Below are 14,114 nucleotides of genomic sequence, written 5' to 3'. Positions count from 1 at the left end.
CACACTTTTCTGCACACTTCCCACAAGCCTGTCAGTCTCACAGTTTTTTGTCCTGAAGTAGAACACAATAGTTCAAAAAACGTTAACCATTCATCTTAGCAATTTGTGTCATCTTTGGTTTTTACCTTAAAGGGTAACCAAACACTAAATCAACTTTTTTTGGCTGTCGACCTCTATGAATGGGACTTTTAAAGATCTGTTTGTTGGTCCTTGCCAAATTTTTGACAATTTAAAATAAACTTGTTTAATTCCTGAAATGATGGTTTAAATGTGCTGCCCCCTAAAGATAGAAACAATGTATTACAGTTGAATTATGTGATTGGTCAACTGGTGTAAGTCTGGGAGTTCCACGTCATCATGCTCTGAGCTCCAGTATAAAAGCCTCACCCATCTTTGAACTCATCGCTGACCGGCAGACAGAGAGCCCCTGTGGGATGGGGAGGCAGCCTGTTTGGGCCTCCTGAACCTTATTTTTATTATTTTAATCGAGACAATGATAAGAAGATCATTTAGTTACCTCAAGCTAACCACACTGTTCTCTGTCAATCACATATCCAGACCACACCTCCTCCGCTCAGACCACCTCCGTAGCCCCGCCTCTTTTTTTTTTTTTACATTTTTCAAATCTGGTCTAAGAGTGCTGTCAGCCTCCCTCTGTCCTGTTTGGTTACCCTTTAAGTTACTTTTGTCAAACGTTTGACCTACAAGAAAACTTTCCAGAAACGTGTTTTTAATTCAGCAGTAAACAGTGTTTTTCTATATTTATTCTTGTTTACATTTTGCAGTCAAAAGGTTTGGCTCCAGCAGGTCAATGATGGGTAGTCCTTGAAATGTCTCAACAGGTACACATGGTTGTATATGAAAACCCAACAAACGCCATCGCTGATTGAACACGTTTCTGTGACGGATGGGAAGCACACCCAAGAATGAAAACAAGTAAAGGTTTACTGCAAGTCCTTTTGCATAGTGTTCTCAGTTTGTTCTCAGTTTGTTTGAAATGGGAGAGCGCCTCTTAGTGAACGCCTGAACAAACAAAAATGATTCGTCTTTTTAAGGGCTGCTGTTATTTTATGGGGGACGGCGGTTTTCACGAGCAGCCGCACTCCTCTACGATCATGTTCTGGATGTCCTTCTTGATGATCTTCTGCTCCTCGTTGTAGTACAGCATGGACATCGCTCGCAGCTTCGTCGGCACGCAGCACGACTTGATGTTCTGAAACGGGCCGTAGCCCCTCATCCGGTAATGGTTGATGACTGTCGAATGGAAAGAAAGTGAGGAGCTGCCCAAATTTGTCATGTGGTTTGGACAGTCGCCCTCACAGTAGTTGGCGTGGTAACCCGACGGGGCGATAATCCAATCGCTCCAGCCAATGTCTTTAAAGTTGACGTAAAACTGTCCTTTGCAGCACACGCGGATTTTCCCGTCACACTCCAGGGCTCGCTTGACCCGCCGTGGAGTCGCCTCCTCTCGGGCTCGCAGCACCACCATGAGGAACGGCCGGTGAGACTGGTCCCTTCCTGACAGTTTGCCATTGTTCGCAGGTGAGAGGATGGGAGACGCTCCCACGTCGGCACAGAGCGGACAGGAAACCTGCAGGTGTAGCGAGCTGCTGCCACTGTCCAGCAGCATCTGAACCGTGCGCGTCACGGCGAGCGTGTGCCACCCGCTGCGCCGCGTGTCCACCACCCTCTCAGAAACCACCTCACTTTCGGCCTTGCTGTTGTGGCTGGACCTCAGCAGCCGCAGCATCACTCTGCCCTTCAGCCGGTTGATCTTAAACATCTTCAGGAAGATCCAAACGTTTGCCTGCTCCACCACCGATGGGCCTTCGTCCTCCTTCTGGATGTCAAAGGTCACCGTGTTTGGAGCATCTCCTGCAGAAGACATCAACAAGGAGCATTAGGACACGCTTGGACAAAAACTGCAACTCTGAACTCTAGTTTTACAAGAGGATGAGGCTGACGAAACAATGAACTCCGTCAAAAGATGTGACCCTGCAGCCCTCCCCCACCTCCCCCGATTCTTTATGTGGTTTGAATGGCCGATCACAGAAAATGTCTCTAAATATACTTGAGAGGAACAGAGACCCTAAAAAAAGATCAGGCCTGATTTCAGGGAATGTTTTTAATAAGCTCCCGCTCTCCCTCCGTCCACAAAAAGCTGTTTCTGTCCCGTGTGTGTCCCCTTTTGTGTCCTGCACATAATAACAGAGGCCCAGATTCGTTCAAATGAAAAGATTACTCACGGCTTGAGACCACTCGGTATGCCTCACCCCCCCTTCACACCACTGCGCCTCATTACTGTCCACTGAAATCTGCTGGTGTTGATGCATGGGGGGGGGGGCTTTTTAATGACAATTTCTCAGAAATTAACATCTATTTATAGTGAAGCCCAACTGTGGCATTTTTTGTTTAAAACAAGCAAAGTACCAAAAACAAGTTGGTCTTTAGTGATCAGAGGATGATTATCATCATCATCCTCCAAAGTCCGTCATGCTCTGTGATCCTGCTCTGCCATTTGTCAGTCCTGCTTCCATGTTTTTGTGCATTCTGGTTACTTTGCTTTAGGTTCCCAATAATAGTAACTTATATAGCACTTTATCACCTCATTTAGGGCCAGAAGCACTTTGAAGTCATTCATCCATGCACACACTGCTGCCATACATGGCGCCAACACTGTAATCACCAGGAGCAATGTGAGGTCCAGTGTCTTGCCCAAGAACACTGAAGCCAGTGGTGTTGTTAGCAGTCTGGGCCAGTCACGGGCGAACAATACGATGGGGCGCTCTGCAGTGGATGTATTGATCAATTCTTATGTAAAATGTCCTTATAATGTGTGTCATTTTTTCAATTTGCCAGGTTTTACTAAAGAAGGCAAAAGACCCAGAAGTACTTGAATGATGGAACAAAACAATGCTTTTTTTAAAGTTCCTTTGATTCTGTTTTTCTCTTTCCTGTTTTGTATTTCTTCCTGCACTTTTGGTAGTGTGGCGAAACATTTTTTGGCTTACTTTTTTCTTTTTTCTTTTTTCACAGCTGGTTGATGACTTTTATTTATTCAAACTCTTGGAACAATCTCTCTTTGCTTGCTAAACTGTTGTTGGTGGAGTATTCCATTGATTCACATTCATGGGGAGGAGGAAACACTTTCACACGAGCCCTCTTATGGCATTCCAGGGATTTATTTCTTTTATTATGACAAATCAAATAATGATGGCCATGAAAATTATTTAACATTTTTTTAAGTCTTCAGGTTGAAGCCCTGAAAGTGTTGGGGGCTCAGGCAGTCGTTCTTCTTTGCCTAATCGTAGCTCCGCCCCTGACTGAAGAACATGCATTTAGCCCATGGTGTTCACACTGGACAAGCAGGGAGGGGCTTCTTCTTCTTTGTTTTCTACTGTTAACTAGTTTTGTCTGCCACCTACAACTGCAAGAGGCTTGGTGCAAAATGTTTAAACAGTGCAAATTTAGCAAATCTTGCTCCAACCTCTTTTTTTTTCACAGCTCTACTCCTATTTATGAAAGACTGGGTGTCCTATAATTCTGGCCAAGCAAAAATGTCATTTTTTTATTTCTTCTCCATGACCAACATTCAAACAGTTTCCGTGAATTAGAAAGGATGCCATTTAAACGCCACTGCCAAATCCAACTTGCAACAGGTGTTCAACGGTCACACATTTTGTGTAAACACGAGAGTTTTGATCGTAGTAGTGTCTAAATAGACTTTTCATTGAAAGTCTGTTGCTGACGGCACTGAAAACGTAGCTTGAGGCACATGGGCCGGCACTAAACCGGAACTAAACCTGCAGCCTTCTAATTAGAGGTTTCTGCCTTTGCACCAGCAGCCAGTGAGCTTAGTGAGTCTTGATTTCAGTTGCATTCATCTAAACATACTTCTTCCCATCCAGAGCCATGATAGAGGTGGAGTAAAGCTGGACAAAAGAGTCACTTCTTTCTGAAATTCAAACCATCTATCTTCCTGATGAAGGAGTTTTCAAAGGGAAACGAGTGACATGCAGCTGAAGAGGGGGTGTGGCTTTAAAATGAACGGGGTGTTCACACTCTTCACTGGCTGTGAAGATCATTACCTAACTTAAAGGAGCTGTCCAGCACATCAGCTGGATTATTACCCAGCTACACTGGAAGGTCCAGCTTCTCATAATTTCAAGATTCTGACATATTTTCCCTCAAGTTGTTGCTTTGAAAAGTGAAGCAGATCAGTCTGGAGGAGCTAAAACAAACTGATGCTGTTTTAAATTTCTGGCTATTTGCTGATTAAAAGCCAACAACATTTAGTAGTTTTTCACTATAGCAAAAAAAAAAATGCATGAATGGAATACTTGTAGTATTTAGGAGATAAAAAAAGGTTTCAGATCACTGAAATGAGACTGTTTTTCTTCTGAAAACAGAATGTCAAACTTGCAAATGAGATTTCTGTGTTACTCAAACATTTTGAAGAGATTTGTTGACCATGAGCTGTGAAATGGAATGAGCTCTCTCAGGACCGCCCCTCCCTGACCCCTGTACTCACCCTCTTCTCCAAAGGTGATGATTTCCGATGGTGGTTCAGATGGCGTGGCGCCTTCAGGGCGATGGCTACCCCCTTCAATCTCCACGCTGCCGTCTGCCGCCACTCGACCAAAGTGCAGCTTCTTGATGGCGTTGAGTAGCGCGGCGCGGGGGACGGGGTGCGTCAGGTTGGGCCTGGCGCTCAGGTGCAGCATGTTGAGGATGTGCCTCTTCACCGCCTCTACCATCTCACCTTGACCCGAGGAGGAGTTCCTCCTCATCTGGGACAGAGAACAGGAGGGGCAGTCCGCCTGAAGCCGGGGTGCCACATCCAGTGGGGAAGACGCAGTTGGTGAGGCGTCAACAACCAGGATTGTTGACATAAAAAAAGTTAGAAATTGAGGGAACATGATGAGAAGAAGCCCGAGTGCAGTCCTTCAGATCAAACCTTCACTTCTCCGTTCATCAACAGAGTCCAGTAGAGTGACAGTAGAGTCTGTCTGCCGAGCTATGTTGAACTTGCTCTTGAGTATAGAGTATAGAGTCTGAAGTTCTGGATTTTAGGTTCCTTTGCTGGTTTTAGTCCTGGATGGGAAAAAAGTTCTTCTGGTTCTGGTCCTGTTATCCTCGTCTTCTGTCGGGAGCCGAGCGAATGTTCTGCAGGGTCACTCTGCTCTCCCTTCCTGCTCTCTTTCAGCAATTATACCTCGCAGTCTGATCCCTCCCTCCATCCACAGAGGTATTTCCCTGTGAGTCATTCATACACACTTGCACTCACACACGTGCACACACGCACACAAACGCACTCCTACAGTGAGTAGTGTCTCTCAGAATATCTCTGGACGGCTGGTGGTGTTTCCTCCTGAACGAACGTCACGACAGAAGTGGAGGAGGACGGAGGAAGAGTGTCCCTGATTCATTCATACCACACACGTGCACTTTCACACAAAAACGTGCACGCACGCCGATGACTCAGAGCCTTGTCATCGTCCCCTCACGTGGAGGAGAAACTGTTGGTGTGAAGGCGAATTTATAGAAAAAGGTTGTCTGTAGTTGGGAAGGCTGTGCTGCAGATGGAGCATGGTGTCATTTCACACCGGCTGTGACATCAGCACGCCCTCTGCTGCTGAGAGGCAGCACTTACAGGGAGCAGCTCACCTCTGATTCAGCCCGTCCTGATGTAACGCTGCTGTTCTGAGCTAAGTCTGACGCTTATGAGGACGGAATTCACTTCATCCTGGTCTGCCACTTTTATTTTTAGACACACTTTTAGAGCTTAAATTGAATTTAATTTGTAACGAGAATGTATCTAATGTCAAATGGAGCTTCAAATGCTACATTTCAACTGAAATCAGCAGTTTAGAAAACGTGAGCAAACTCAAGGTGGTACTCTGTGGTAAGGGAGGGACATATAGTCAGCAACAATACACAGGTGGGCTGTGGTGTTGTAATGATGCTCAATTTGTACTAAGGGGCCAAAAGTGTGCCAAGAAATGATCTCCCACACCATTACACCGCCACCACCATGCTGAACCATTGATACAAGGCAAGATGGATCCATGCTTTCATGTTGTTGACGCCAATATCTGACCCTACCATCTGAATGTGGCAGCAGAAATGGAGACTCATCACATTTTTCCAATCTTCTATTGTTCAGTTTTGGTGAGCCTGTGCGAATTGTAGCATCAGTTTCATGTTCTTAGCAAGATTGGCAACCAATGTGTTCTTCTGCTGCTCAGAGCTGAATATGTTGTGTGTTCATACTCTTTGTTCATGCTCTTCTGAAGACCTCGGTTGTAACCAGTGGTTATTACTGTTGTCTGGATCCAGTCCGGTCACTTAAATCACCTTTCTTCTCCATTTTGATGCTCGGTTTGAACTGCAGCGAATCGTCCTGATCATATTTACATGCCTGAATACATTGAGTTGCTGTTATGTGATTGGCTGATTAGAAACTTGTGTTAATGAGAAGTTGGACAGGTGTGCCTAATAAAGTGGCCAAAGAGCTCATCTGTCCTGCATTACCATCAACCATCTTCTACTAGAGGAGGAGACATTCAGGGAGGAGATGAATGAAGGTTATCCCAAGACAGCTGAAAGCTGTGATTTGGACTGACTTGTACTGACAGATGACAAGTTGAAGAATGTGTAAAGATGAACAAATGGTACCTCAGGGCGGCAGATAACAGAACACAGGAGTAGAGGGGAGTGCAGCACAAGCTGTAAATAGAGGGGGCCAAACAAACAGAGTGAATGAAGACTTGTGTGACAGATTGAACATAAAAGATGGAGAGGAGGATCTGTACTGGTGAGCCAGAGAGACAGAGGAGGAAGGATGTGCAGCAGGTAGTATCCTGTCTCGAAAAGGAAAAATTCTAGTAAGAATGGAAGAAGAACCATAAGGCAAAAAAGTTTGCATGAATCTGGACTGAACTGCATCATAATGTAAACCATTTTTGCTTTTTGTGTAGAACTTACAGGCAACATTGGTGTTGAAAATCACATTATGAATAAGACAATAGTGATTCAATGTTTCACAACAATTTTAATAAAGAAATATTCAGGAATGCAATTTTAATCGTAATTTTCTTTAAATATATGTCATGAAAAAAATACAATGCTAAATTATATTAAAAATATCAAAAACTCAATTTTGTAAGTCTGTATGTTTTTAGGTTTTTGGGTTTATAATTTATATTGAATTTTTATTTTACTGTATATCTTCTGTTTTTTTATGGTGCTAACATTTGAACCTTAAATTTGTTATTTTATTCATAAATAAACAATAAACTGCCTCTTTAAAACATTTTTATGGATAATTGTACTGTAATTAGTGGATCTCAGTCTGTGATACCTAATTTATACATTAAAATAATGCCCTAAAGCTACCCAGAATGAGAGCGGTACTGTCAGGGATCCGCCAGCCAATGCCACCTCTGACCACGAGAGGGAGCTATTGCCACAGTATTGAGTGTTTCCACTGCCTTCTCAATACATCTCCCAGCATGCACCACCTCCTTTTGCAAGTCTTCACCAGCTGTCTTCAGTCATTCATCATTCATCCAGCATATGTTCTGCTCTCTAACCTCTGTTCAGTGCGAAGTCTTGTTAAGCATTGCCGACAGTCCGAGCATTTGCCTGTTTCGATGCGTTTTTGACCCTTGCTTGTCTGCCTCGCTCCTTGTTTTTTGACCTTTGCCTGGTTTGACGTCTCTGTTCTGCCTGCTCCTTGTCTGTTTATCTCGACATTAAATTTCCGTTTGCACATGGATTCAAACGGTTCAGCCTACAGGTAGTTTTAAAGCTTGAAGAACACGTGTGGACTGAAGTTAATCTTCTTTCTCTTGACATTTCCTTCTTTTGCATTTCCTTCTCCATTCTCATTGGCAGATCTAGGATGACTCCTGAAGATTTATGTCAAATCTTCTGACTCAGGTTCATCACACTGCTGCTCAACCAATTTAGGAAAAAACTCAAGTTAAAAGTGAAAATTATCAGGAAATTTTGCTTATATTTAGTATTTAAATGAGTTATGTGATCCAGTGTTTTACTTGATAAGTTTAATTTCCATCTAACCATCTTTACCTGCTGGGTCACATGAGCAGGTTGCACAGATGTCCCTTTCCACATAAACTTCCCCCAGTTCTGTTGGAGGAACCTCAAAGTGCTACTACAGACCAGCTAAGAAAAACTATACTTCCATTATTTGAGAGAAATACCCAGACCACCTTGAATTTTTTTTTCATTGGCACAAAATCACTGTTAATCACACATGCAGTTTTCTGACCTCAACTCATCAACTTTATTGCTCTAGTTTCAACATCTCCTTTGTTGGTTAAAAAATGGACACCGGAAAACCCGTCTCCTCCATTTTTCTAGTCTCTTCTTACTCTCCAAGTCCATTCAATCTGCTGCCATCTCTCCTAAACGCTTCCATTTCTACAAAGTTATGTCATCTAATCATCTCCTTTTCCATTCTATCCTCTTCACGGTCTTCTTCAATTCATTTTTATTGATCTTTGGCACTTACTGCTCCATAACACTCGTCTCTTCTCCTTTGTGCCCTCTAATATTTCTTATTCACCAGCTCTTCAAAGTTCTCCTTCCATCTTTCCATCACACTTGTGGAACCTTTCAACACATTTTCATTCCTGTTCTCCGTCATCCTAACCTGCTCCACATCCTACCATCTCTGTTTCTTTGTCTCACCTCTACAGATCTATCGCTCCCTCTTTTGTGTCCAACCTGTCGTGCATGTCCTTGCCAGCTCCACTTTGGGCTGCATCTCTCTGTACATATGTCTATTGTATTTGTGATCTCTATTAGGTTTTTGAATTGAGTGATCTGTTGGTGTGATTTGCACTTCAGGGCGACCGTACTTTACAGATTTTTAAACCTGTTCCTTCACTTCCATGTCTATTTTATTTTCTAGGAGAGTGTATTGGAAAGAGTATGACTTAGAAAAATGCGCTGAATTAGTAATACGCCTTTGGTGTTATTGAAATGAAAACATTAATTTTATTTAATGATAACAATGTTAAGCACTGTGACTGCATCTCATATACAGATTAATTTTACCCACAAATTCATGGTGCTTTTCTCTTGGTAAGTTAATAATATTTGTTCTTTACGGGACTAGTCTATATTATCTGATTTCCAAAACAAAATATTTTTCAGTATAAGAAAAATAATAGAATGAATGTGCCTTAACCGATAAGGTTCTAAAAGTATGACAGAGGAAATAAAGTCTTTTTCATATCCAACACGGCTAAATTTAGCATTTAAACGCTTCAGGAGCCCGAACAGTGCTTCAAAAATAAAGGTAAAAAACCCCAGAATTCTTTCCAGAAATATCTAAGTGTGATGAAGCAGTGTGATGGAATGAAGGAGAATGCTCGAATGTGGCTATGCTTTATTTACATGACAGTTTGCTCTTAGAGGCCTGTGATTTTCATCATAGGTATACCTCATTTACGAGAGACAAATGAGAAAAAAAAATCAGAAAATCAAATTGTCTAATTTTTAAAGAATTTATTAGCAATTTATGGTGGAAAGTAAGTATTTGGTCAAAAGTTTTACTCAGTACTTCATTATGTACCCTTTGGTTTTGTTGGCAATGACAGCAAATGTTTTCTAAGTCTTCTCAAGGTTTTCACAAACTGTTGCTGGTATTTTGGTCAATTCCTCCATGCAGATCTCCTCTAGAGCAGTGATGTTTTGGGGCTGTCATTGGGCAACACAGACACTCATCTCCCTCCAAGGATTTTCTATGGGGTTGAGATCTAGAAACTGGCCAGGCCACTCCAGAACCTTGAAATGTTTCTTACAAAGTCAGTCCTTCATTACCCGGACAGTGTGTTTGGGATGGTTGTCACAATGAAAGACCCAGCCATGCAACATGTTTCATCTTCAATGTCGTTGCTGGAGGGAGGTTTTCAGTCAAAATCTGACCATACATAGCCTCATTCATTGTTTCCTTTACACGGATCAGTCATCCTGGTCTCTTTGCTGAAAAACAGCCCCAAAGCATGATGTTTCCACCCCCATGCTTTACAGTAGGTATGGTGTTCTTTGGATGCAACTCAGCATTCTTTCTCCTCCAAACACAACAAGTAGATTTTGTATCAAAAAGGTCTATTTTGGTTTCATCTGACCATAGGATATTCTCCCATTCCTCCTCTGGATCATTCAATGCTCTCTAGCAAACTTTAGATGGGCCTGCACATGCACTGCCGTAAGGACACATCTGGCACTGTAGGATTTGAGTCCCTGGCAGCGTAGTGTGTTACTGATTGTATCTTTGTTACTTTGGTCCCAGCTCTATGCAGGTCATTCAATCCCGTGTGGTTCTGGGATTTTTCTCACCGTTCTTGTGATCTTTTTGACCCCGGCAGGGTGAGATCTTGCGGGGAGCCCCAGATGGAGGGAGATCATCAGTGGTCTTGTATGTCTTCCATTTCCTAAGAATTGCTCCACAGTTGATTTCTTCACACCAAGCTGTTTAGATATTGCATATTCAGTCTTCCCAGCGTCGTGCAGGTCAACTATTTAGTTTCTGGTGTCCTTAGACAGCTGTTTGGTGACAGCCTGTTTGAGTAATTTCTGCAAAGACTTTTAGAAGGAAAATAAAGCAGACATGAGCCAGAGTGAGATTTTCTCGCAAGGAGACCAGTGTCGGTTTATCACCACCACCAAATCTGCCGCTGGTTTGTAGAGACCCTTCATTTATTAGAATTTTGGTTGCCCAGGTTACAGAGAAGACTCAATCTAAAGATTTATGTTGCACCCCAATTTGTCTAGGGGTCTGGGGCCTAACATAAAGGTAAATTAAAGAAGAAATGTGTAACAAAAACACAACAAATGTCTCCATAAAAAGGTTAACACATTTATTTACAAGAACAAAACAACCAAACAATAACTTAAAGTGAAGCAAAAAAACCCCAACTAACTCAACCCAGGGAGCTTACCTGCAAATGAAAAGGTAAAACAATGACAAACACTAACCTCCCTGGACTAACATAAACAGGAGAAAACTCACTCTAAAGAAAATGGCAGTTCACCCCTACAGGTTCACCTAACAAAACTAACTCACACAAACCCAAAGAACAGAGTGGGACTAAACACAACCACAAAGAAACTACAAAGCGCGCACAAAGTAAAACAGGTGGAGAAGATCACTGAGCTGCAATGGAGACTGTTTGCAGCCCAGCTCCCTTCTCGTGGGCTGAAGTGGTGTTTTTGAAGGCTCCCTCCTTCAGGTTGGACCAATTGCAGCCAAACCTCTAGCACCACACCTGAAACAAATCAAAAGACACACAAACAAAGATCCACCAAACACAAAGAAGTCCCACTCTGACAAAAATACACAAAACCAAAAGAAAAATCAAAGCCAAATATGGCCACAGCCGTAACACCCCCCTACTTAAAATAAAACTTCTTCCCCCAAAGAAGTTTTCCCTAAGAGAGTGATTACATGGAGAGCCAGGCACACAAAATACAGAGTTCTAGGAACACAAGACATGGGAGTGCTAGCCTAACAAAATATCGATTTTTTTTTGCCACAGAGAGGGAACCAAATGCTAGCCACAAAAACGAACGGTAGCAGCTCCCACAAACCAGTGTGCAGCCCTAAACAAATTTAAACATTTTTGGTTAACTGGTTACCTTTCCACAAAGCCCTAGCAACATGCTTCAGGCACCAGATACACGAATGTATTGAAAGTATTACCATAAAGGCAAAATTTTCCAGTTGTCAATGAAATAAAAAAGAGAGCGATGATCAGATTTTTGGAATCACCAACTCCACACATGGATTTGACCAAATATGAATCTTCCTGATTCTCAAAGACGGAAAAACCAAATGAAAACTTACTAATATTTGATGAGCAAGGAAGTAGCATCAAATCCTCCATGGCAACCCGGTCTGGACCATTCAGTTGGGTCTGCCCTTTTATCGGCTACAGCTGCAGGAGCCTCCGCCCAATTGAGGTTAGTGGCATCAGCAACAAGTGCACCAGCCTCCACTCCCACACTGTCACCTATACCACCGCCAACATGTTTCAACCAGCCAAGGTCTACCTTAGGACTGACACACTCCCTTCTCAAATACAAAATGCTCTCAGATTTTAACAGCAAAAGAAGTCACATACTTCACCAAATGTAAATGTCACAAATGACCCATTAAGAAGAACTGTAAACCAAACCATTTGTCTCCAGATACATACAAAGTTTACAGAATTCAAGAAAAACAACAAAATGGATCTGGATGGATTCAGATCCTGGACCACGGATTGACAGATCCTGGACCACGGATTGACAGATCCCGGACAAGGGATTTAGATCCCGGACAAGCCTCCAATTTATGTTGCGCCCCATTTGGTCTAGGGGTCTGGGGAACAGCATAAAGGTAAATTAAACTAAGTATGTGTAACAAAGACAAAGAATGTAAAAAACTTCTTTAAAACATAAAAAACAATTAGCTTCAATAGTCAACCATAACATCTTTTTGTGGACATGGAAACTTATCCATTCCCATACTTTTGTGTCTCGCCAGGTGGCATGTTGAAAGTAAACAAAAGATCTTCTCAGGACAGTGCAGCAGCTTTCACATGCAGGTTAACGAGATCCATCCATCCACCCATCTTCTTACGCTCATCCGGGACCAGGTTGTGGGGGCAGCAGTCTAAGCAAAGATGCCCAGACTTCCCTCTCCCCGGCTACTTCCTCCAGCTCCTCTTGGGGATCACGAGGCATTCCTTCCCAGGCCAGCCGAGAAACGTAGCCTCTCCAGCGTGTCCTGGGTCTTCCCCAGGGCCTCCGCCCAGTGGAACATGCCCGGAAACCTCTCCAGGGAGGCGTCCAGGAGGCATCCGGACCAGATGCCCGAGCCACCTCAACTGGCTCCTCTCAATGCGGAGGAGAAGCGGCTCTACTCCGAGCTCTCTCCCGGTGACTGAGCTCCTCACCCTATCTCTAAGGGAGTGCCCAGCCACCCTCCGGAGAAAACTCATTTCAGCTGCTTGTAGTCGAAGAACGAGATCCCAACTACAAGCGACTACAAGGTTAACGAGATGAAAAGTAAAAAGCTAAAAGGCTGTTAACTTTATAAAATATATACATTCAACATGGCCTTAGTGGAGTTTGGAGTGTAACTGTATGAGTTTGTGGACAGGTGTCTTTTATAAGATAATTAATACAGGTAACGAGTGGAGGACAGAGGATCCTGTGACAGAAGAAGTTACAGGTCTGTGAGAGACAGAAATCTTGCTGGTTTGTGATCAAATACTTATTTTTCACCATAATTTACACATAAATTACTTAAAAATCAGACTGTGATTTTCTAGATTTTTTTTCTCATTTTGTCTCTCAGTTGAGGAGGTATATCAAAGATGAAAATTACAGGCCTCCCATCTTTTTAAGTGGGAGAACTACAATTAGTGACTGACTAAATACTTTTATGCCCCACTCCAAGTAACAAATACAATCTTTTTCAAACAGTATTTTTTGTATCTCCTCCTGATTTACAATGATTTCAATAAAGAAAAATTCAGAAATACAGTTTAACGTTTATTATTCTTTATATGTCATCATAAAAATGCCACAAGAACATGTCAGAAACACCTTTTTTCATTGGAGTGGGTTTCTAAACACACATCCTGGCAGGGGCAGAACCACTGACAGCATTCAACATCACACCTTCAACTTCCACCTTCAGACTCATCATCCTATATGACACTCTCTTCACCTCCGGAACATTTTTACCTCCTCCTTCAGGATCACTCCTCCACTGTTCCTCTCTCCATTCACACCACCATAAAACAGCTATAAAAATCTATACGCCTTGCTGTCTTTCCATCTGGCGTCTTGAACACACAACACATCCGTCTTCCTTTTTTCCTTCATGTCGACCAACTCTCCGATTTGTATCTTACCTTTGAAAGTCTCAACATTCAAAGACCTTTACTCCAGCTTTATTTGTTTATTTTTCAAGAATTATATCCTTTAAAGGTCTGGTTATGAAGGATGAGGGGGTCAGTGATGCTTCCCTCAGAGAGGATGTGAGATGTGGAGTTTCTGCCCCCTTCAGGAGGATTTCTGAATTACCA

General features: G+C 42.7%; 1 protein-coding gene across 1 annotated transcript; it reads right to left on the bottom strand.

Moving 5' to 3' along the window:
- Positions 1-600: 600 nt before the first annotated feature.
- On the bottom strand, positions 601-7,110 carry inhbab (inhibin subunit beta Ab). The gene is made up of 2 exons (XM_024268846.2): positions 4,532-7,110; positions 601-1,875 (listed from the first exon to the last, which is right to left on the bottom strand). Exons 1-2 carry the CDS (start codon positions 4,917-4,919, stop codon positions 1,088-1,090), a joined length of 1,176 nt encoding a protein of 391 aa, XP_024124614.1. The 5' UTR covers positions 4,920-7,110; the 3' UTR covers positions 601-1,087.
- Positions 7,111-14,114: the final 7,004 nt, after the last annotated feature.

The sequence above is a fragment of the Oryzias melastigma genome, linkage group LG17, assembly GCF_002922805.2.
Source record: "Oryzias melastigma strain HK-1 linkage group LG17, ASM292280v2, whole genome shotgun sequence".
Taxonomy (NCBI): Eukaryota; Metazoa; Chordata; class Actinopteri; order Beloniformes; family Adrianichthyidae; genus Oryzias; species Oryzias melastigma.
This window is presented reverse-complemented; position numbering and strand designations above follow the sequence as displayed.